The sequence below is a fragment of the Chrysochloris asiatica genome, unplaced genomic scaffold (assembly GCF_000296735.1).
Source record: "Chrysochloris asiatica unplaced genomic scaffold, ChrAsi1.0 scaffold00031, whole genome shotgun sequence".
Classification (NCBI taxonomy): domain Eukaryota; kingdom Metazoa; phylum Chordata; class Mammalia; order Afrosoricida; family Chrysochloridae; genus Chrysochloris; species Chrysochloris asiatica.
The window spans coordinates 4,493,196-4,517,989 of NW_006408549.1; the positions used below are offsets into that span (position 1 = coordinate 4,493,196).

Here is a 24,794-nt window from a genome sequence, read left to right on the forward strand (position 1 = left end):
GGATTTTGGTGTTTTATAGAGTGTGATTGTAGCTTGATTGCCTTATAAGGCAGTATTTGCTGTCTCTTCTTGGGTAATTTAGGGAGAGAAAGCATATCCAAAAGATAATGAGGTTGGCATAGTACAACAAAAGAACAACAGCAAAAAAAAAAAAAAAAAACCCAAGAAAATAAATAAATAAGTAAAGCCACCAAAACAACAACAACAACAACAAAACTCAATTGGATACTGTAGTCTATAATCAGGGTTGTATTCTTTCACCATATTTGTTCAAACTTTACACTAACCATTAACCCAAGAAGCTGAATTATATGAATAAGAACATGGCATTAGCATTGAAGGAAGACTCATTAACACCCTGCAGATGACACAGCCTTGCTTACTGAAAGCGAAGAGATCTTGAAACACTTACTGATGAAGATCAAAAACTGTATCCTGTAGTATGGATTACATCTCAACATAAAGAAAACACAAATCCTCACAGTTAGACCAATTAGACAATTAGACCAATAAATAAAACCATGATGAAGGAAGAAAAGACTGAATTTGTCAAGGATTTATATTTACTTGGATCCATAATCATTGTCCACGGAAGCAGCAGTCAAGAAATCAAATGTCATATTGCACTGGGCAAATATGCTTCAAAAATTTTCTTTGGAGTTAAAAAGGAAAGATGTCACTTTGAAGATGAAACAACGTGCACCCGAAACAAGTCATGGTAATTTCATTTGCCTCATCTGCATGTGAAAGTCAGACAATAAATGCAAAGAACAAAGAAGAATTGATACCCTTGAATTATGGTATGGGCAAAGAATACTGGCTATAGCATGGACCGCTAAAAGAATGAACAGACTTGTGTTGAAAGAAATACAGCCAGGATACCCCTTAGAAGTGAGAATGGTATGACTTATCTCATATACTTTGGACAAGTTATCAGGAGGAGCCACTCCCTGATAAAGTAGAGGATCAGAAAAAAAAAAAAAAGAGGATGATCCTCAAGGAGATAGATTGACACACTGGCTGCAATGTCGTTCTCAGATGTAACAACGATTGTGAGAATGACACAGGACCAGGCAGTGTTTTGCTATATGTGTATGGGGTTGCTATAAGTGAGAACCAACTTGACAACATCTTACAACAACAGTGCTATAGACAGACACTAATAATAAATTTATTGAGCATTTCTCACAATGCAGGTTCTGTTTTAAGCATGTATTCTTTCATTTAATCTTCACAACAACCCTGTGATGGAGATAACTATTATCCTCATTTAATTGATGAAGAAACCAAGGCACAGGGGTTAAATAATGTGCCCAGATTCACACAGGATGAGGCAAGGATTCAGGCCCTAGAGCCTGTGATCCAGTAGCCATGTAGATGTATATACTGTGATGACAATTATAGTCAAGAGGCCACTACTAATTTCTTGCACCCTAAGGAGGATCCCCCAGCATAATGTAAGATGTTTGAGGGAAAACACTGCATTTCAAACCTTATTCAATCTCCAGTGCCTCACACAGGGTCTGGCACATATGAATAAATGGATGTATGAGTAAATGGCATACCTAGTCCTCAAAGTGAGCAGACATGGAAGACAGGACCTCTCTCAGAATGGTGCTTATTGCTTGTGAGAGATACTGTATTACTCATACAATACGAAACTACAGTTTCTGTGTGTGTGTGGGGTGCTTCTATAAAAAATCGATTTGCTTCTTTCCAGCTGAAGTGGAACTACTGCAAGAAGGAAAGGCAGGAAAAATGCTTATTAGCTGTTCTGATGAGCAATTCCCAATTATGTGGTATTGATTCAGGTGGTATACTTACCTATCTAGCATTTATTAGTCAAGGAATATTCAAGCAAGAGCTCTGACTCGCCTGAGTTAAAGACTGAAGAGGCAATAACCCTGATAGGATTCCCCATATAACCCCTACTACTCTTTAGTATCTTCCTTCATTTTGGACTGTTTCTTTGTTGTGGTCTGTCTCCTCCCACCAACCACAATACAATGTCAATCCTTCAGGAGCAGAGACTTGTATTCTCAGTGGGCCAAACACTGCCTGGTTCTTGGTAGTCATGCATGACAGGTTTGTTGAACAAATGAAACAGCCCCAGCTATGAAATGAAGACCACATTCACAAGCCAGACAGTGGGCTTTGCATGTGTCCAGTGGATGAGGTCTGCTCACCACCCGGCACTGACTTCTCCCAACACTGAGTTTTCCCCACAGGAGAGGCATCTTTTCATTGGGACAGCAGGGTGCATAGATGGGTGGGATTGCACTAGTCTATGCAGTGATTCAGAAACATAGAAGTCCTGGGGCTGGAGGCTGAACTTTTCATTTACATGACATTCCCATTCCCACTTGTGTCCTGATCATCTCCTCTCCTGGAACATTTTAGAGGAAAAGCCTTTGGAAATGTGGACATGGAAAGTTTTAATTTAGTTCCACTTAATGCCATATGAGGTATTGGACAGAAATAAGCAAGATGGAAAATATGTGAAATTTTGAGTATTCTGCATATTTAGTATTTCAACATGGAATCTAGACTATTATGGAAGAGACGCAATAAATTAAAACATTACTTTTTAAACAATTCAATATGTAAGGAAAAAAGGATAACTTAATGAAACAAAATAATTACTGAAGTACTCATGACTTAGGATGATGCGATACAGTACAGCGAGTACAACTCTCACACATTCTTTTACTCTCCCCCACCCTCTTTGTCATTGTTACTACGTGCCATTTCATTGACTGAGCTGATTGCAATGCCTAGCAACCCTAAAGCACACAGTAGAACTGCCCCATAGGATTTCCTAGACTAGGACTTAACAAAAGCATCCTGTCACATCTTTCTCCCATAGAGAAAATTGGTGGATTCAAACTACCCACCTTTTGGTTATCAGCCAAGTTCTCCAACACTGCCACAAAGGTTTCTTCCCCATGACCCTTATTACGGACTGAATTGGGTTCCTCAAAGTGTGTGTCAACTTGGTTAAGCCATGATTAGCAGTATTTTGTAATCATCCTCCATTTGTGATGTGATGTAATGGTCCTAATTATTGGCAGTCACAGGCATTCCTTAACTTGTTGAGGGATCTTCACATGGAGTCTGTCGTTTCCCCTCCTCATGTGTGTCTCTCCCTTTCTGTATTCACTTTCTATAAGACACCACTCAGAAGGGATTTGGTTTAAGGCCCATCATACTCTAGTATGACTAACATAAAAGAAAACCTTTACTTCCAACAGGGTCATATTTATTAGAACTTCAATGTAATTTGGGGGGGTGGGTTACAATTCAATTCCTAAAAGAGGGTATCTAAGGTTTTTTCATTAGCGTGTATCTTATGGAATCTGAGTGCTGAGTCTGCAGTATGATGCTGCAGATTGGTGTGCTGAACTGCAAAGTTGGTTTGAACCTCAAAGTCAGTGATTCAAGCTCACCAGCCACTCCTTGGAAACCTGATATCAGGTTGTTATGAATCGGAACCAATTTGATGGCATTTAACTGTAATATATCTTAGGGAAGAGTTTAAGAAAGAGACTCATTGGTTATACCTCACTGCTGATATATTCAGCATGGAACAGGTTCTTCCCATTCTAACCTGCATCCCATAATCAGAGAAAAGGGCAAAAATTTAAGATTTATAAGGCCTCTTCAGTTTATTTGGAGTGAATACAGAGCTAACATAAATTCCTGTATACAATTTAAATTTTATTCTTGCATTGCCTTTGAAAGTCAGGGACCAACTGTTCACCATTTTATGAGAATCATTAAAATACTAGAAGATATTATTCAACATCTTCTCTCAGCATTCTTTTCTTGAAGCGAAATACTCCTAATTACTCTAGCTTTCCTAATCTATCATTTTCCCAATATTTTCCATATTTTGATGGTTATTTTTTCAGCATCCTTTATTTTCCTCTATATTCTTAAGCTGAGGGATATGGCAACTTGTCAAGAAATTTTTTTTCTATATTTTTGTTTATTTTCTAAAGTCAGTTTTATAAGAATTTAAATGATTCCTAAAGTTAAACTAAGACTCATAGAAGAAACACAAAGTACATATCATTGACCTCAAAATCAAAGAACAGATCACAGGGTCTAGGAGGTAGATACCGATAAACCCAAAACAATCCAAGAACATTCAAGTGCTAGATTGTGGGATACACATGAGAAGAGTTTTAGAAGTTTATGAAAGCAATATAGTACTGCAGCCTACTAATGAAGGATTCTTGAAGACTGTCTAATGTTGTTAAGTGCCATCAAGTCAGTTCCAACTCATAGCAACCCTGTATAAGGTGTCCGATGAGCAGGTGGTGAGTTTGAACTGCCGACCTTATGGTTCAAACCAACCTTGTGGTCCAGTGCTTATCCTACAGCACCATATAGAATAGGCCTTAAAGAGCATCTAGCATTTGGAGTGGAAGCATAGAAGTCCAGTAGAAATTGGCAATGGAAAGGTGTGTAGTATAAAGGTATCTAGAACAGAGAGTTTATATGGAAAGTACATCAAAGACACTTACTGATATTTACTGAGTAAATGGAAGGAAGGAAAGAGAAGGAAAATGAGAAAGAATGGATAGATTATGGAAATCTTATTTCTAATTAATTTTCATAAAGTTAGGTGAGTATTTAATTAAACTATAATTAATATTTTGAATCCTTAGGTTTAAATTCAGTATGGCTTGCCAGGTCTTAAGAATACAGAATGCATACCTAATATATCTTTATTTTCTTTTTCAGGTTACCTATGGTTCTTCATATTTTTTTAAAGTCATGAAATTTTTAATAACTAATAAGAGTTATAACATAAGCCATTCTGTAACTTCTTCCAGGAACAACCCAAATTTGAAGTATCAAAAGGTAGCTCCAAAGCAATAAAGGAAAGACTACAATAATTTGATTCCATCTCTCTATACTCAGAAGGAAATAAAAAGAATTCCAGGCAACCTTTGTCGTCATCTAAATGAACCGCTGACTTTATATAAACCCTCCAGATCTACAGAGGGAGAGAGGGGAGTGGAACAAGGAATGTGAGAAGGAATAAGTAGTTATTTACAATAACAAACTCCTTTCTCCCAGGGGTAAATTATTCTGGAGCAGGAATGAATTGAAATGCTTTATGTAAGCAAGAGCTGAGTAACATAAACAATTTAGACACCGCCATAGATTCTGAGCACCATCTCAGCATCAGCTGATGGCTGATGACCCTGTGTTGTTGCATATTGTGGGGATATGGCCTTGAGCACTTAACAGCAGGAGAGCCATGTGGGCAAGTCATTTAACCCTTCCACATCCCTTTATTCATCTGCAAAATAGAAATAAATGTACAGACTCCATACAAATTAAATGAGAGCCAGGCAAAAGGCCTACCCCACTGCCTGCTATTTTAAACAGCAGCAGTTCGATAAATGGTGACTCTTATTAATTTGTAAGCAATCATCGTGAGAATTAGATTCCCTGCCTCACTCACCTAGGTAGAAATCAAAGCTTACCTTTCCCTGGCAAAGTGGGGTAAAGGTCTTTTTATGTCTGGTGACGATAATCAAACTAACTTGTTAATTGCTAACAGAACCATTCTTATGGAACACTGGCTGCAACCAATGCTCAATGATCCAAAGCAAGAAATTCCTGGGAAGCATGAGGTTTTTTTGTTCTAACTCTGTCTTTGGCTTTAGCTCCTACTTACCTCCCTTTGGCACCTCCAGTTTCCACTCAGGAATCTCTGGGTGGTGCAAGTGATTACTGTGATTGGCAGCTAACTGAAAAGCCAGTGGTTTGAGTCCACTCAGAGGTACCTTGAAAGGAAGGTTTGGTGATCTACTTCTGAAAAGCTCAAAACTACTTTCAAAGCAGCCATTGAAAACCCCATGGAGTGCAGTTCTACTCTGACACATGGAGTCACCATGAGTCAGAAGGGACTCAGGGGAACTAGCTTGGCTTAATTATTCTCCACTGTAATTCACCTTCATTCTACCAGCTGAGTCTTCATGGCTACCACCAAACAGCTTAGCTAAGTTTTCTCAAAACTGTGAAGATTCTTGTTGAAAAATTTAAGGCTCTGGAAAAATATAAAAGCTCAATCATTCTGTAAACTTAAAGGGCAAATGCTCCACCCCCATCAGACTTCAAGAATGTTTATCAATGACATATAGAGAGCTAGACTTGGATATCTCCAGATGATATGCAGAACTGAAGTGTAAATGGAAATGTTGCTTTAAGATAATTTCAAAATTTGATCATTTCAAAAATTTCATGGGAAAATTGAAATGAAAAGATACTGGAATTTTTTCCAGGAACTTCTTTTAAACCCCCTATATGGTTAAAATATACAGGGATGAAATGGAGACTCTGGGTCCTTCAATAAAGGAAAATTCCTTTTATTTTTAGTGATGAAATGTTATTGAAAACATAAAGCTTAAAAATCCATAATTTCTCAAGAATTTAAAAAATCTTAAATCCATACATGTTATTGATAAAATCTACTTTGCATTATAAAAATAATAGTTCTGGAAATGTTAAAATTATTCAGAAGCTAGACTTCTTGTCTATATAATACCAAAACAGAATAATTTATAGATGGATTTTTTTTAAATTACGTATATAATGGTGTTGAGGGTATAACTTTGGGGCATCGACAATATCAATAACTCTTTGCCATGGCCAGTCTCAGGAAAATCTATGAAGTCGTGTGAGCTTGTTTTCTTTAAGACTGCTTCACTTTCTATCCTTGTCACCATCCCAGGTCTACTACCATTACATAATTTCATTTCTGTCCCCAGATCCTTAGGACTTCCCTTAAAGATATCGATCTGAAAAGCCACTGACCAATGCCACTATGTGTATGCCCCACCTCTTCCAGAAGCCTATGAATTAAATGGGGGTAAATGATCAGCAGGAATACTTCACTCTCAAAGAATAAATTTCTAGTAGTAAAATTTTGGACAGACACCATGGCATTTGGGTAGGGAATTACTTTGAGTCAGAGAAGATTTTCTAGGAAAAGACTAGAACTAGAAGGATATTGTTGTTGTTGTTGTTAAGTGCCGTTGAGTCGGTTCTGACCCATAGAGACCCTGTACAGGGTTTCTGAGGCTATAAATCTTTACGGGAGCAGAAAGCCTCCTCTTTCTCCCGTGGAGCAGCTGGTAGTTTTCAAACTGCTGACCTTGAGGTTCACAGCCCGATTTTTAACCACTATGCTACCAGAGCTCCTTAGAAGGATATTAGTAGTAATAATAATCTACAACTATATTCCTCAAATTTTGGTCCTAAAATCACTTGTGCCACAATCACCGAGATTACTTGCTGTTTTTTATTTCTAGGCCCCACCTTATTGTTGTTGTTGTATTGTTGTTGTTGTTAAGTGCTGTTGAGTTGGTTCTGATTCATAGCGACCCTGTATGGGGTTTCTGAGGATCAGCTGGTGAGCTTGAACCACAGACCTTGTGTTTCAAACAGACCTTGCTGTCCAGTGCACTAACCCACAATGTCACACCAGGATTCATTAAATGTGAATCGCTGAGAGCAAGGAGGTTTGAATTTAAAAAGGGAAGGCAGATAGGTAAGTAAGAATTTTTTTGGAAGTCATCAAGTTATACCTTACAGACAAAAACTGAGAGTCTGTATGTGCTAATTGGTCTATTAATATCCACTGTATCATGTTAGAACTGACATTTTAAGTTGATGGCAGCAAACAAGGTACACCACCCTTATACACTTCATTTTTTGGTCTTACCTGGCACTCCAGCTTGGATCCAGTAGCTGATGTCTGTGCCTTCTCCGTACTGAAGAACCTGCGTGACATTGATGGGCTGCAGCAGGCACATGACCTCCTTCATGATGGCCCTGGCCTTGTCGCTGCCGGTGAACTGCAGTCCATAAGGAAAGAAAGTTCCCAAGTCTGACTCCATCACCAGGCTGTAGTTAGAAATATTTGCCTAAACAAAAGAGAAACATAACTAGCTCTTAATGTTTGGCTTCTTTGTTTTCTCCTTGTTGGTGCTGTTAAGTGCCGTCGAGTCAGTTCCAACCCATAGCGACCCTATACCACAAAAAAATAATTTACTTCCTCAGAAGTTATTGGAGTCTTGGTGTGGCACTGTAGGATAAGCACTGGACTGGTAACTGCAAGGTCAGCCACTCAAACCCACCAGCCACTCCTCAGAAACTCTAAAAAGACTTGACAGCACTTAACAAAAACAAGTTATTGCCAAAACATCCGTTGCTCTGCCTGACTTAGGGTTTGGTCTGCATACTACCTAACCCTTCCGAGATGCACAATTACTCATCCTGGGATTTGCCAAACTCAAGAGTTGATTAAAAAAACTATAATGAAAGGAAACAGAATGCCCCATATTAAAGTTGTTCAATTATTTATACTAACAATCATATTATTTCAACCATTTTTTTCTTAACTGCCAACTGTGTATTAGTAAACAGTTCCTTCTCTATGGTGGGAGATCCCATAATATTACTCAGGCTCAGACAGAAGATAGATGCTCAACTGATCTGCTTCTCTGCACCTTTCCCTCTAAAGAGACATCTTATCATATTTTAATTGTGAATTCTGCTGAAGCTCAAAGGCATCAAACTGACAGGTTTGCCTTGGTTTTCTGATTTTGTTGTTGTTCCATCTGTCGAATCCCTAGGGGGAAGGATAAGACAACAAGACATGAATCACTGCTCTCTCTGGTGTAGAACCACAGTACTCTACTCCCAGGCAACTCTGCCAGGCCGAGTTTGTAAATTCTTCCTAAATAAAGTTTGGTAACACAAGAATTCTGTGCCTCCAAGAGCTTAGAATAAACTACCAGTGACCCCTAAAACTTGCAAGTGTAAAGTTCTTCAGGCTAGCAAGGCCATTCACTTCTTCAGGAATATCCGGCTACTCCCATGGTGGAAGGATTCCCAGGATATCTTTGTACCCATGCTGCCATTCATTTCTCACTATTTATCTCATAAAAATCAATGACATTTGTATAGTGCCTCCAGAGAGCTTTCATATTTACAGTCTCCTTTAATCATCTCTGACAACCCTGTAAAGTAGACAAAGCAGTTTTATGATCGATGCTATTATATCCTAGAAAAGGACTTGGGTCAGAAAGGTCAAATGATTTGCTCAGAATCACGCAGTTAGCCACTGGGAGAGCTGGATCTGAAGTCCCGGAGCTCTGCATGCTGTCACTGGCGTGAGACTGAAGGAGTTAGCAACCAGTGATTCCTCACTTACATAACTATTTGAGGGTTGCATAAGAATTTTTGTTTCCTAAAACAGATTTTGTTTTACAATGGTTTCCTAACTCACTGCTGTGGAAGTGTGCTTTTGTTATGCGGGCTAGAGAGGTTACTGCTCTAAAGGAGGATGGGGCCAGATTTTACAAGATTGAATGCTGAGGCCCTGGGATACCTGTGTTTTTATTGTTATTGTTAATAATGTGAAGTTTAAAAAGCAGAAATCTGCTCAAATTTCTATTCTCTTCAAGGGAATTTCTGTCTTCATGGTGATTTTCAGAGAGAGATCCAAGGTGTTTATAATAAAAAGTGCTACCTCAGCTTTCAACTGTGGCTACTGCATCATTAGAGTTAATAATATGCAAAATATTTGCATTAATATCCTACATTCAAGGCTTGTTAACTAGCAAAATGATGCAGGGTCAGCAGGTTGATATTTGGCAGTCCTTGCCTTCTCCCCTTATATACTCTGCTACCATCCTACTAGCCTCTATCCCTGAACTCTTTCCTTCCCTATTGAAAGGAGAAGGGAAACATCTCAATATGAGAGCCTTGCAAACGGAAGCAGAATTGGGTCATCTTGAATGAGAGGATTTCGTATTGCAGGCAGATCCCATCCTGCCAACAAGGAAATGAGGCCAAGTGTTCCTAGCTCTGCACTGTTGACTTAAGAGTGTAGCTAGTTAGCAGTTTGGCTGTTAGGGCTAATCTGGTAGATACAGTCCTGGGCCCACTGTGCTCTATTCTTGACTCCACAACTGATGTAGGGGCTACTGAGAGGACTGGCTGGCCTCTCTTTCATGGCACTTTGGCCCTCAGCTTTTCCATCTGCAAGTTGGAACAAAAACACTCTTTTCCAAAGCTTGTAGAATGAACCTGTGCATATGAAAATTTGAGCTCCTTCCAAGAAAAGACCTTTGTAAACCAATGTGAAAGTGGTTAGATGCATTTAACTTATCAAACCTGGACATGAAATTTTCATTCAGGGCCTCCCGGTCCTCTACAACTACAAATGAACAGATATCTTAGGGACAGGGGACTCTACAGAGTGAGAGTGCCACTGTGCAGTGATACAGAATATTGATAGGGAAGCTTTCACAAAATGTGGTAGGCTAAATGTGTGAGAGCCAGTTCAACAGAGAGATGGAGAGCATGGATTTTGGAATTCTCCAGAGTGGGCTTGATTGGCAAACCAATCATAAGTGTCTTTAGGCAATCTGTGTAACTTCTCAGTTTCTGTCTCCATAAAATGGTATGCCAGTGACATCAGAAACATGTCTGGAGCCAGCCACCTATCAGAGATAAGCTTTTACCTGGAATCATCCTGTACACATAAGAACTGGCACCTTGGTAACAATACTGTTTGATTTACACACGTGTGTGCTGACTCAATGGCACTTAACAACAACAACAATGAATGGTCTACCAGAAAGATATTTGCTTGTGCTTTATTGACTATACAAAGACTTTTGACTGTGTGGATCATGACAAGATACAGATAACACTGCAAAGAGTGAGTATTCCAGAATACTTCATTATACTCATGAGGAACCTGTACATAGACCAAGAGGCAGTCATTCAAACAGCAAAGGGATATTGAATGGCTTAAAATCAGGAAAGGCGTGTGTCAGGGTTGTATTCTTTTACTACACTAAGTCCATCTGTATTCTGTGCAAATAATCTGAGAAGTTGGATTATATATAAGGATTGGAGGAAGACTCATTAACAACCTGTCATATGCAAACGATACACCCTTGCTTGCTGGAAATGAAGAGGACTTAAGATACCGATGAAAATCAAAGACTGCTGCCTTTAGTATGGATTTAAGCTCAATGTAAAGAAAACAAAAATTCTCAAAACTGGATCATTAAGTAACATTATGATAAGTGGAGAAAAGATTGAAGTTGTCAAAGACGTCATTTTGCTTGGATCCACTATCAACACACTTGCAAACAATAGTCAACAAATCAAATGATGTATTGCTGCACAATACCTCTTTAAAGTGTTCAAGAGCAAAGATGTTAGTTTGAAGACTAAAGTGCGCCTGACCCAAGCCATGGTATTGTTAATAACCTCATACGCATGTCGTTATATTTGGACAGTGAATAAGGAAGAATGTAGAAGAATTGATACATCTGAGTTATGGTGTTGGAGCAGAATATTAAAAGTACCATGGACTGCCAAAAGAACAAATTTATCTGTGAAGAAGTATAGCCAGGATGCTCCTTAGAAGCCAGGAGAGTGAGACTTCATCTCTCATACTTCAGACATATTATCAGGAGGAACCAGTCCCTGGAGAAGGACATTATACTTGACAAAGTGGACAGTCAGATAAAAAAGAGGAAGACTACTCAATGAAATGGATTGGCACGGCAGCAGGAGCAATGGGCTTAAGCATAACAACGATCGTGAGGACGGTACAGAATAAGGCAGTGTTTCGTTCTGTTGTGTATAGGGTCACTATGAGCTGGAACCTACTTGACGGCACCTAACAACAACAACAGAATACTCATCCTCTTATTTACAAGGTATACAAATAAATGTCCTTCTAAGGACTGTGTGCTTTATTGCTGTGACAATCACCACTAACTGAGACATACAGATGAGGCAGCAGCTCCATATAAATTAAGATATTATCTGTCACACACACACACCCTCCATGACTTTATTAGAAGTCAGGAAAACTGTCTTTCATTTCCACGTAATGTAATGTTGTATATGATCAAGTGTAGGGAAGTGTTCCCTGGAAACCTCCCACTGGCTTAATATTAACTTAGTATTAACTTGGAGAGTTCATAACTTGATCTTGTGTTACAATCACATCCTGCAACATTTCTTCCTTTGTGTTTTCTTTTTTTTAAGGTTCAGCTCACACTAAAGAACAATTTGGTAACCATTAGCTTTCTTTTAGGGCAACACAAGATTGAAAAGAAGAAATGTGTTGAAAATTCATACTGTTTATTATAAATTCTTATATTTAACATAAACACAAGGATGACATTTATGTGGTTTGGTTTTATAAAATTCTAGGCAACTCTGATACAGGCTGTCAGACCCAAGTCAATAGCATATCCTCTCTTTCCAAGTTTGGTGGCTTTTTCTTTATTTTAAAGTTTTCTTTTTTTAAATAACTGAGGTGATATGCCTCTGGTTTTGACCTAAAGTAACACTGAAATCCCAAACTCAAATGAAGAGAAAAGAGACTCCTAATTGTTCGACTTAATCGCCTGTTCCTCAACTCAATTTTCAAAGAAGAAAACTTCACCCTGATGTAGGTTCCAGTCAACTTCATTACCACAACACTCTTACCCTTGTGCATGCTAATGTCTTACAGTTGATGGTGGGGATTCCGTTGAGTCGGGTGATAGGCTCAGAACAAGTTCTCAAAAGCCAAACATTTCCTTATGACATGTGCACTGAGTCTCTGCAATGGTCATTTCTAGTTGTGGCAGTAACCGTGGAGTTCCTAGGTCAGGGGTGGGAGGAGGCTGAAGAGTCTTCACAGAGCTTCAGCTCAAACAGGGAGAGGGTTTTCCTTGTTGTACAAAGCCAAAACAGGCTTCGCTTTCTGGTCAGGTCTACTCCAACGTGCACACTTTCATTTTTGAACAGTCATGGGGACCGAAGGGAGAGCCAGGTAAGGGATGATGACAAGGTGGAGTACCATAAGTTATTTTCTTTTGACAGCTAAACTGGCTGCAGCTAGGGGAAATGGGCAGTCTTGGGTAAGTTACATTAGTTGGAAAATTGCAGACACCTATTGTGGTTTCACCCTCGGAAACCCTGTACAGGGTCGCTATGGGTCGGGACCGACTCGACGGCACTTAACAACAACAACAACAACAACATTGTGGTTTAGCCACTGTTCTGCCTGGAGACAGGAGGGCAAGATAAATGGCTTCTAGAGATGCCTTTCCAGCCCCATCGTTCTGTGTGTGTGCACAGGAGGATTCTGTTGTGAAACAAACCTGTGTTTTCAGGCAATCCAATTGTTACAATGCCATTTGAGGCACTTTCCATTTCAGTGAATTCTCCTCTTGTGCTGGTTAAAGTCCACAGATAGCCCTTAAATGTCCTGAAAACACATCATCTCCCTATAAATGTCACTATAGTAACGATGGTAACCCAGAAGGCTATAGAATGGATGGCATAAACGTAGGTTGAAAGAAGTACTTTAAAAATATTATGTAGGATATTCGACTATGTTTATATTTCTTTAAGAAACAAAGCAAATTAATATCCAGGTTTCCAGTTGTACACCTTAAAAAGGCATACAGAGCAAGCTGATGCCTAGTTCAGTCCATACTTTTATTCTGCATGTTGAGAAATATAATAGAATCAGTAGGATCCACAATCTCCTTTCTCTATGACCTAGAGTCAAGCACCTACAGCGTTCTCTAATTATAATATTGCCCATATGCTTTATTTGACCAAACCTCTCTTTACTAATATTAATAAAGATGCTACACACAAATAATTTTAATTTCTCAAGTGTACCTTTCTGTCTTCTCTCTCAAAAGCACACTGTGGCTCTGAAACCTCATGAAAAATAATATTATTCACATGGGAGCTGCTGAGCTACTGGTCTCCTCAGTAATGTCATGCCCTACCTCCGCTGGCCAAGCCTGTCATGCCTGACACACCACAATACCATCTCATGTGCTGTGCCGTTGAACTTTATTCAACTGGATTTCTACACCTGCCTTGCTCCTGAGAGAATTCAAGGCTGCACACAGGAAAAGATCCAAATGCCACATTAAAGCAGTAGGTAAACAAACTATCACAAACCAAGAAAATGCCATGAAAGCAGGGATCAAGTCTGTGTGGGTCTCTGTCGTGTCTCCAGTTTGAATAGCAGAGTTAAGCACAAACGGGTGGTGGTTTCAACTCATAGCCTCCCTGTATAGGATTTCTGAGACAGTAAATCTTTACAGGAGCAGACAAACCTCATCTTTCTCTTGTGGAGCCGCTGGTGGATTTGAACTGCTGACTTTGCAGTTAGCAGCCCAACACGTAACCCACTATACTAACAGGGTTCCTTTTAGCACAAAGTAGGTACTCAATAAATGTTTGAGGATAAAGAGTCAGAACCAGAAAAAATTGACATAATATCTCAATGGCAAGTTGAGGATATAATTTAGCTCTAGTTTGTAGATGCCACGGCAAAGGAAGATTGCTATATTACTGAGTTCTCAATATCTAGGAAAAGAAAGCATACCAGTGTCTCCTTGAAAACAGTAATTATTTTAATAGCATTCAGTTCTAAGAAGAATTATGATATGGCTCTTTATATAAGAAACATTGAACCAAATAATGGGCAGTATCTTCAATAATGGTTTTACATTATTGAGACAAAATGCTTAATTTTCTGAACACTATTTCCATCATATTGATCCTCAATTAAAGCAAAATATTAAGTTATATTTCAGCAAAGCTGTTTCTTCAGGGAGCAATATGTATTTATTCAACGAACAGTTATTAAGACAGCAACTGAGAAATGAGGTGACCATACACCCCCGTTTACAGGGCAGTCTGAGTTTACACTGGTTGTCTTGGTGAGATTATTAAGAACACCTCCTTTCTATCACAAAAGTTTCCTAGTTCGAACAGTAAACCATAGACCACCCTAGCTAGGAAGACAAATGTATACAAAGAAAACTATGATACTCTTCACTAAGGAAGGGCAGAGTTTACCAGCAGAGGCAATAATTGGGTCTTCTGTGAATGAGATATGGACAAAGAAGAGGGAAAACTGCTGGGAAAATTGGGGAAAGCTTAATTTAAAAAAAGGTGATATTTGGCTTGGGAAAATCTCCTAGATTGGAAGTTACTTGAGGACAGGGATATTGGTTAGTTCATTCATATAACCCCAGAGTCTAGCCAAGAGGCATTCAGGTAATACTTGTCAGATGAATAAATGAGTGAATGACTGGCTATTCCACATAATGTCCAGATATACAGCTTACCAAGAGAGGATCAGAGCTTGTGCAATCTCTAAAAGGATAAATGTGAGCATGTTCTGTAGAGCATCCCACTCTCAAACAGTAATCATATCTCCTGGAATGTTGCTAGGAGTTATTAAAACTTTCAAGACTGAGCTCACTAGTGAGTATTACAATGCAAATATTTAAAAGAGCTGCACTTGACACTTGGTCACTCCTGGGGACACTTTTTTCCTTTGGCTTCTGGGACCCCAAGCTTTGAGCCTCACTGGAAGGTCCTTCTCATTTTCCTCAGTTCATTCTTTCATATCTCTCTGACCTCTGGACATCAGGGTGGTAACAAACAGTCTGAAGGTCTCTTCTGTTCTTCATCTCCACTCATCTGTTGGTGCTCTCATCCAGTCTTGTGGTTTTAAATAAGCCTATATGGTAACGACTTCCAAACTCAGGTTTTCATGCTGTGCCTTTCTCTTGAACTCCACACTTACCATCTCCACTTAGATATTTAATAATGGAGTCATTTCCTATGGCTGCTGTAACAAATGATCATATACTCAGTGACTTAAAACACAAATATGTTCTATTATAGGTCTGGATTTCAGAAGTTGGAAATGAATCTTACAGGGCTAAAATCTAAGTGTTTGCAGGACTGATTTCTTCCCTAGGCTCTAGGCCAGCTCCCACTTTCTTGCCTTTTCCAACTTCTATAGGTTTTGAAGCTCATGACCTTTCATAAATTGCCTTTATTCTCCTTGCTTCTATTCTCACATCACTTTCTATCCCCTATGACCTTCTTGCCTCCTTCTTACGAGGTTCCAGCTCAGTAAACAATCAATCTATTCTTTTAGGTGCTGAGCCTAAAATCTTTGACAGTCATTTTTGACCACTCTCTTGTTCTTAGACCCAAAATACATTCTCAGCAAATCTTGTTGGCTCTATTTCCAAAATAGAGCTTATAATCCATCACCATCTCACCATCTCCACTATTGTCACCCAGCCAAAGTCACCATTACCTCCTGCCTCAAGTATTGTAATGGCTTCATAATTGTTTCCCTGTTTCAACCCTTTCCATCCTTCAACTTGTTCTATACAAGGGAACCAAAGTAATTCTGCTAAAAAAAATTAAGTCAGATGATGCTACTCTTCTTTTCAAATTTCTATGTAGTTTTCATCTCACTCAAGGTAAAAGATGAAGTTCTTACATTGTAGAGACCTACCTGCTCAGACCTCCTCTAACAGCTCTGACCTACCTCCTAATAATCTGCACTTCAGAATCCCTGTCCTAACTACCTCAGATTTTCAGTCATGCTGGTACCACAGAGTTTTTGCACTTGCTACTTCCTCTGCCGGAAACATTTCCTCTGCAGAGCTCTCACTGCCTTTAGGGATCTCCTGAAATGTCCTTTTCTTAAGAAACTCTTCACCCATATAAAATAAGACACCTACCCCCAAAACTTACCGTCCCCTTCTGGAAGAATGCAAGCTCTGTGATGGCAGGGTCTTTTTAGTTTGTGTTCACTACTTGCTGTAGATTATATAATGAATATCAATTCCCCCCTTCCTTGTAATGTGAATTTGCTGCTCCTTTCATTAAGATGAATATTGTCTTTCTCCACTGTTCTGGCAGGTCCTATGACTTTTTTTGACCCATAGACTATAGCAGAAGTGGTCATATATGAGACCTTGACCTTTTGCTGTACTAACACTGATATATAAAGAAGGTGAGCTAGCCTCCTTGAGACTGAAGTACCTCAGCTGAGAGCCAGTCCCAACTTCCATATATATAAGTGAAGCCATCTTTGACCATCCAGTATCACTGAGCAGGGTAGTCAGGTAAAATGCAGGACACTAGTTAAATTTTAATTTTAGGTAAGTAATGAATGCATTTTGAGTATAAGTGTATCTTATGCAATATTTGGAAGAATGTTAGGTTCCTTGGTATCTAGAACAGCACCAAGAATTTGTAACAGGTGCTTAATAAATATTTGTTAATCAAGCATTCTCTATTACAGATTGCTTGAAGGAAAGACATGTGTTTATGTAGAACCTGGGTATACAAACCATATGGATTTTATTAAGACACTAGTCTGATTTTTCATCTTGCCCACATGGCAGATTCCTTTGTGGAGGTGGCACCTGAAACACCTCTAGGGCAGAGCCCAAATATTCTCAAGAAACACCTTAGTATCTGCAGAAATGCCTAAATACCGACTCAAGTGAATTCCCATTCTCCAAATGAATGGAAAAGATGATTTGGACTAAGAACAATCTGGGAGCAAGAGTTAAAAATTATTTAGTTTTATGATTAAAGAAGTGATCTATAGAGAATTGAATTGAACTTCAAAGAATGCTGAACAAATTAACCTGAAAAAATCATGTCATGTAATTAAGTCAGTTGACCTGTTGAACAGAGAAATAATGGATACAAGGCTTTCGGGGGTTGGTGGTTTCAACTTTCTTGAGTATGGAAAGGTATGAGGGAGAAATCAAGAACAGGGAAGGAACACCCAAGGACAGTAATTCCTCATGAGATTCTTGAGGGTGGGATGGAGGAGGTCTGTGGAGAATATTGACCTTGAGAACTAGAGGATCTTTAAAATGAAGGGATTGAATCTCCAAGGGCACTATAGCTCACAGAGTGTAAAAACAACAATCTCAAGTGTTGGTAGCATAGAAGCTGAGCTTCTACTGAACAAGAGGCATTGGAAGGAGAATAAGTGCTGCTGTTGATGTAGATGGTTTGTTGTAGATGATGTAGATGTAGCAAGTGCTGCTTGTTTATGTGGAGAAAACCCTATGTCCCTGCAAGCCTATAAACTCTCCCTTGAATTCCAGACTCATTTACCAAGCTGCCTACTGGACCTCGCTAGGTGAATGTCTGATATCTCCAACTTAACATATCTAAAACCATGCTCCTGATCTTGACTTTCCCACCCGATTCCTCCCAGTCCGTTTGATCAGGTTCTAAAGAGCAGCATCACCCTCAGCTTCTTTTTTTCTTTCACACTCCACATACAATGCCACAGCAGCTCCTGTTAGCTATTTTCTTAAAATATATCCAGACTCTGATGACTTTCCACCCTCTCCATTGCTACCATCTTGGTCCAAGATACCATCATCTTTCAACCAGATTATTGCCTGGCTTCAACTTTAATCTCCCTTCTATTCTCTACCCAATAGCTACAGTGGTCCTACTAGAATTTTAACTCAGATTATGTCATTGTTGTTGTTGCTAAGTGCTGTTGAGTCGGTTTCAACCCATGGTGACCCTGTATAGGGTTTCTGAGGAGCAGCTGGTGAGCTCAAACCATCAACCTTGCAGTTCAAACGGCTTTGCAGTCTGGTGCATTAACCCACAGCGCCACACCAGGACTCTGATTATATCACTACGGTGCTCAAAACCTCCAATGGTTCTAATCTCCCTTAGAAAATGGTCCATGAGGCCTGACATCAACTGAGCTCCTTTCTACTGATGCTTCTTTAAGCACATTGACTCACTTTCAACCAGAGTGACCTCCTTGCTTTAACAGAAATGTCAAGCATGCTCCCCCATCAGCACTTTCTCAACAAACCCCACTTTGTCTAGAAAACTCTCTTCCAGATATCCATGCAAGTCACTTCCTTATCTACTTTGGGTCTTTACTGAAATATTATCACCTCAGTGAAGGTTTCCTCATCCCCACTATGAAAAATTAAAACAACTCCCTCCCCACAAACCCTAACTCTGTGCCTGGTTTTACTTTGCCCCTTAGCAGTTGTTGTCTTTGTCTATTTTACTTATTTCTAATGGCAAGTCCTGAACCACTAGAAATGTGAGCAAGACAGTGCCTAGCACTTAAGAGGTCTTCAATAAATATGTGTTCATTGAATGTATGTATGTATGTACTTAAACATGTGTATACATGTGAATGTGAGCCTATGCAAGCACATCATTACATGCTTTTTTTGATAATGGTGGAAATGACAATGATGATGATGATGATGATGATGATGTAGTTGCTGGTGATAAGGAACCATCAGTTTTCCAGACTTTTTTCTTTTCTCAAGAAAGCATAGAATTCAAAAACTAAGGTTGTAAGCTGCATCTTTAGTGTGCATTGTATAAAGTATTCAGAATAGACAAGATTTTATATCTACTATGAATATTAAAAATACTTTCCAGAAAACTACACAAAGTGATATCAATTTAAAAATTGGCCTTTAACTGTCTAAATTTAAGTGAGGCACCTAATGTCCTTTCAATAATGAAATAAATCTTTATCCTGGAGCATGTGTGGCAAAAGTTGTTTCCTTCTCAAATGAAAACAGGACTGAGTACACCCTTAGAAGACCCTGTGTTATCATTCTGATCAAAGATGAGAACCTCCAGTGTAATGTCGTTGTTAAGAGCCAAAGAATCAGTTCTAACTCATGGCAACTCTATATAGAGTTACCAAGGCTTTACATCTTTGTGGGAGCAGAATGCCTCATTTTTCTCCCACCGAGTGGCTGGTGGGCTCGAACCATGGACCTTGAGGTTCACAGTCCAGTGCTTATCTATGGACCCACCACACATCTCCAGTGTGATAGCTACAAAATTGTGCATCATACATTGGAGGCAATAACAACTGAGCTGCTGAGTGGAAACTGAAGAGAATTTTAAATTAATTAAAACAAACAAACACCAAAAGTTGGTTATACTAAAGTTAGTATAACATGATGCTAATAATACATGGTGTGATCAGTAAAACTCAATTACGGAAACTAATAAATGTACCCTGGGACTCCTTAGAGCTTTTAACAACTGTTTCACAGACTTTGTAAGTTTTCGAGTATTCAGACACAAATGAAGGAAAATAATAAACAGATGAGGCAATTTAGCATTGAGCAGAGTTAAGATAATTTAATAGCCACAGTTTAGATAAAAAGAGGCTAAGGAATTCAGCGATTACAGAAGCAGATTCAAACAGGCACCTGCATTATGCTAAGGAAGGTGAAGAAAAACAATTTTCCTCATCTGAGAACAGTAGTAAGCAGTAATCACCTAAAGGTAGAAGAGGAAAATAGCTAAGGTAGAAAATAGCATCGAATATGGCAGAAATAATGGTAATACTGGAAGCCACCCGAGGACCACGTAGAGGAGACTAACACTTGAAATACTCAAGGCAAGATGAATGAAAGCAGTTAGTCAGGCACACAGACTCCTCCCCAAGTTTCCCTGTAGACATCTGCCTTCCACACCAGTGGTGCCACTGGAGTCTGAACGGTGTGCAGGCGGGTTGGGTGATACTCCTGAGGGAGTTGTCGGGTTCTGGAGTGGAGTGATATTCCCATTACCACTTTCGCAGTGATTGACACCAGGAGCAAGACTCCAATGATGTAAAGACAATGATCTCATTTGACCCATTCTTGGCCATTATACGGAAAATATTGGGCAAGTTGCTTAATTTCTCTGGGCCTCAGTTTACTTATTTATAAAATGGGAAGAATAATAGTTATTTTGCAGGTTTATTCTAAAGCAGGATTTATTAAGCTGGACCCCTTTGAGGTTCATAGATAGGATTGGGAGAGTCTGGAACTTAAATAGGAAAATATTACATTTCTATTGTCTTAGTATCTAATTGAAATTTAGCATTTCCTTCCATTATTAAGTAAGCAACAAACCATAGGCGTATTAGCAGATCCTGTCATTTCGTCACCAAAAGAAATCACAGGTATCTTATATCTCACTGGACTTATTGCAGACATTTCACTACCTCCAAATTATAGTCATAATTAGATAATGCTGTTATTAATGTATTTTTTAAAATACATGTAAAAATGGCATGGAGATGCCATCTGACCTCCTTGGACTTCACAAAGGGGAAGGATAATCAAACCCCACATTAGCCTAAGGCTGATTCTTATGAGGCAAGGGTCAAATATGCATCCACTGGTCACTAGCCAACTTTTCTGATCAGCCATCCTCCTACAGCACTCTCCTTCTCAGCTGGGTTTGAGAAGTCATTGCAATGGCCACACAGAATTCAGAAGCCACACTGACAATTATAAGGAGCTCTGGTAGTGCAGTGGATACATGTTGGGCTGCTAACCCCCAAGGTCAGCAGTTCTAAACTACTAGCTGTTCCTTGGGAGAAAGATGAGGCTTTCTGTTCCCATAAAGTGTTTATGGTTGAGATAGCTGGTATCACCAATCTATATCATGAAGACCTCCTGCCAGGTACTAAACATTCTATCAAAAGCTCCCTTATACTTTCAGGAGAAGTTTTAGAAATATTGCTTAAAACAGAAACAAAAATAAACACCTTTAACCAAATTAGAAATACAGAGGAAAGTCTAGATTCAGTATGTCAGCCCTAAGGGTGCTAAAGATGTCAAACGAAGGAGCACAGATTACAGTGTATCTCTCCCTGATGTTGTAGCTTCATTGCTAATGACCAAAAGAAATTCAAAGCAATTTTTAGACTCTGAATTGAAGATATTTCAGATACAGACTGTGATTCTACAGACAAAAGTGCTAGATGTTGTTGTTATGTGCCATAAAATTGGTTTCCACTCATAGCAACCCTGTACAGGGTTTCCGAGGCTGTAAATCTTTATGGGAGCAGAAAACCTCATCTTTCTCCCATGAAACAGCTGGTCGGTTCAAACTGCTGACCCTGAGGTTAGCAGCCCAATTCATAACCACTATGCTACCAGATGCAATAAAAAGGTCAACTGTTGTATACTATATAGAGACAGGTTTAGAACATTGTATATTTTAATATAGCATTATTTTTCTGAAAAGCTGTATATATTCAACCTAATCATACTCCTTACAATTGGTGGTGGTGGTGTTAGGTGCCCCAGAGTCGGTTCCGACTCAGAGCAACCCTATGCACAAGTGTACCAATCACTGCCCGGTCCTGAGCCATCCAAAAATTGTTATGTTTGTGCTCATTGCTGCTGCTACTGTGTCAATCCATCTCATTAAGGACCTTCCTTTTTTCACCAGTCCTCCACTTTGTCAAGTCCTACTCCTCTAGGACCTGTTTCTTCCTGATAACATTTCTGAAGTATGAGAGAGGTAGTTTCATCATCCTGGCTTCTAAGACACATTCTGGCTATACTTCTCCCAACACAGATTGATTTGTTCTTCTGGCAGTGCATGGTACTTTTAATACTCTTCTTCAACATCAAAATTTAAATGCATAGATTCTTCTACCGTCTTCCTTATTCATTGTCCAACTTTCCTATGCATACAAGGCTATTGAAAATACCACGACTTGGGTTAGGTGCACTTTAGTCCTCAAACTGACATCTTTGCACGTGAACACTTTAAAGAGGTTTGTGCAGCAGATTTGCTTAATGGAATAAATTGTTTGATTTCTTGACTGCTACTTCCAAGATTAATGATTGTGGATCCAAGTAAAATGAAGTGTTTGACAACTTCAATATTTTCTCCATTTATCACGATGTTATTGATCCAGTGGTGAAGATTTTTGGTTTCTTTACATTGAGGTGCAACCCATACTGAAGGCTGCATTCTTTGATCTTCATCAGTAAGTATTTCAAATCCTCTTGGCTTTAGGACAAGCAGGGTTGTATCATTTGCATATCACAGGTTGTTAATGAGACTTCCTCCATTGCTGATGCCACATTGTTCTTCATACAGTCCAGCTTCTCAGATTATTTGCTCAACATACAGTTTGCATAAGTATGGTGAAATGATACAACCCTCACTCACATCTTTCCTGATTTTAAATCATTTAGTATCCCCTTGTACTGTTTGTGCTACTTGGTCTCTGTACAGTTTCCCATGAGTACAATGAAATGTTCTGGAATAACCATTCTTTACAATTTTATCCATAGTTTGTCATGATCTACACAATCAAATGTCTTTGCATAGTCAGTAAGTTACAAGTAAGGCATCTTTCTGGTATTCTCTGTTTTCACCCAAGACCCATCTAACATCAGCAATGATATCCCTACTTTCACATCCTCTTTTGAATCTGGCTTGCATTTCTGGCAGTTGTCTGTCAATGTACTGTTGCAACCATTTTTTAATGACCTTCAGCAAAAATTTACTTACTTGTGATATAAATGACATCATTTCATGATTTCTGCATTCCATTGGATCACCTATCTTTGGAATGGATCTTTTCCAATCAGTTTGCCAGGTAGCTATTTTCCAAATTCTTGGCATAATGTCTCCATTGCTAAATCAGTTTGTTGAAACATTTGTTTGTATTTCATCAAATTCTGGAGTCTTGTTTTTCACGAATGCCTTTGATGCAGCTTGGCCATCTTCCTTCAGTACCATAGTTTCTTGATTATATGCTACCCATTTGTTGTTGTTGTTAAGTGCTGTCGAGTCAATTCTGTCTCATAGCAACCCTGTACAGGGTTTCCAAAGAGAGGGTGGTGAGTTTGAACTGCTGGCTTTGCAGTTCAAACCAACTTTGTGGTCCAGAGCTTATCTTGCAGTGTCACACCAGGATTCCTAGGCTACCCATGAAATCCTTCAATATTACAAGTCGAGGTTTGAAGTTTTTCCTCACTTCTTTCAGCTTGACGACTGCTGAGCATGTTTTTCCTTTTTGGTTTTCTAACCCCAGGTCTTTGCACATTTCATTATAACATTTGACTTTGTCTTCTCAAGCTGCCCTTTGAAATTTTCTGTTCAGCTCTTTTATCTCATATTTTTCATTCATTCAGCTTCTCTATGCTCAAGAGCAAGTTTCAGAGTCTCTTCTGACATCCATTTTAGTCTTTTCTTTCCTGTCTTTCTAATAACCTATTGCTTTCTTCCTTTATGATGTTCTTGATGCCATCCCACAACTTTTCAGGTCTCCAGTCATTAGTGTCTAATGTATCAAATCTGTTCTTGTGATGGTCTCTAAATTCAGGTGAGATACATTCAAGGATTTATTTTGGCTTGCATGGACATGTTTTAATTTTCTGTAGCTTCCCCCTGAACTTGCATTTGAGCAATTGATGATCTGTTCCACAGTCAGCCCCGATCCTTGTTTTGGCTGATGGTACTGAATTTTTCTACAGTTTTTTGTTTGTTGGTTTATTTTACCATAAATGTGTTCAAATATATTACTGTTTATTCTGCACAAGGGCTTCTATCATGGAGGGTGGTGGCTAAATGATGTGCGAGAACTGCGCAGACCTGGTGGAGGTGTTAAATGAAACCCAGACTAAGGAGCGGCGGGGTGAGAGGTGTCTGAACACCAGGTCGATGGGGAGATGCTGCCTAGCGGGAAGAGACTGCAGGGGCCGGCCAGGCTGTCCTACTTACCCCGGATGCGAGAGCGCCGTCCTAGCCTAACCGTTGGATCCTGGCTTTGAGGCGGGGTGGACCAATTTAGAGACCCATAAGTGCAGCCCAAAGCGTCTCACTACAACCCAGTCGCCCCTGCTGCGCTTCCGCCTCTTGAATGACATCTGAGGACGGAAATCCCACCTTTGAGCTGGACTTAAGGGCCCTAGCACAAGGAGATTCCTATTTAACAGCAACCACGCAACCGCCACTTGTCTGTCTGTCGTGCTGTGGTGGTTTGAATTGCTGTGATTCTGAGGGCTATGCCACCGGTATTTTAAATAACCATCAGGGTCACCCATGGTGGACAGGTTTCAGATGAGCTT

At 39.4% G+C, this 24,794-nt stretch overlaps 1 protein-coding gene across 1 annotated transcript in view; it reads right to left on the bottom strand.

Annotated features, from left to right (window-relative positions):
• The window catches only part of CPQ (carboxypeptidase Q), a 577,066-nt gene that overhangs the window by 106,841 nt on the left and 445,431 nt on the right, over positions 1–24,794 (bottom strand). The window contains exon 6 of the mRNA XM_006859198.1: positions 7,745–7,946. Within this exon, the coding sequence (XP_006859260.1) occupies positions 7,745–7,946 (202 nt within the window). The remainder of the gene's footprint in view (positions 1–7,744; positions 7,947–24,794) is intronic.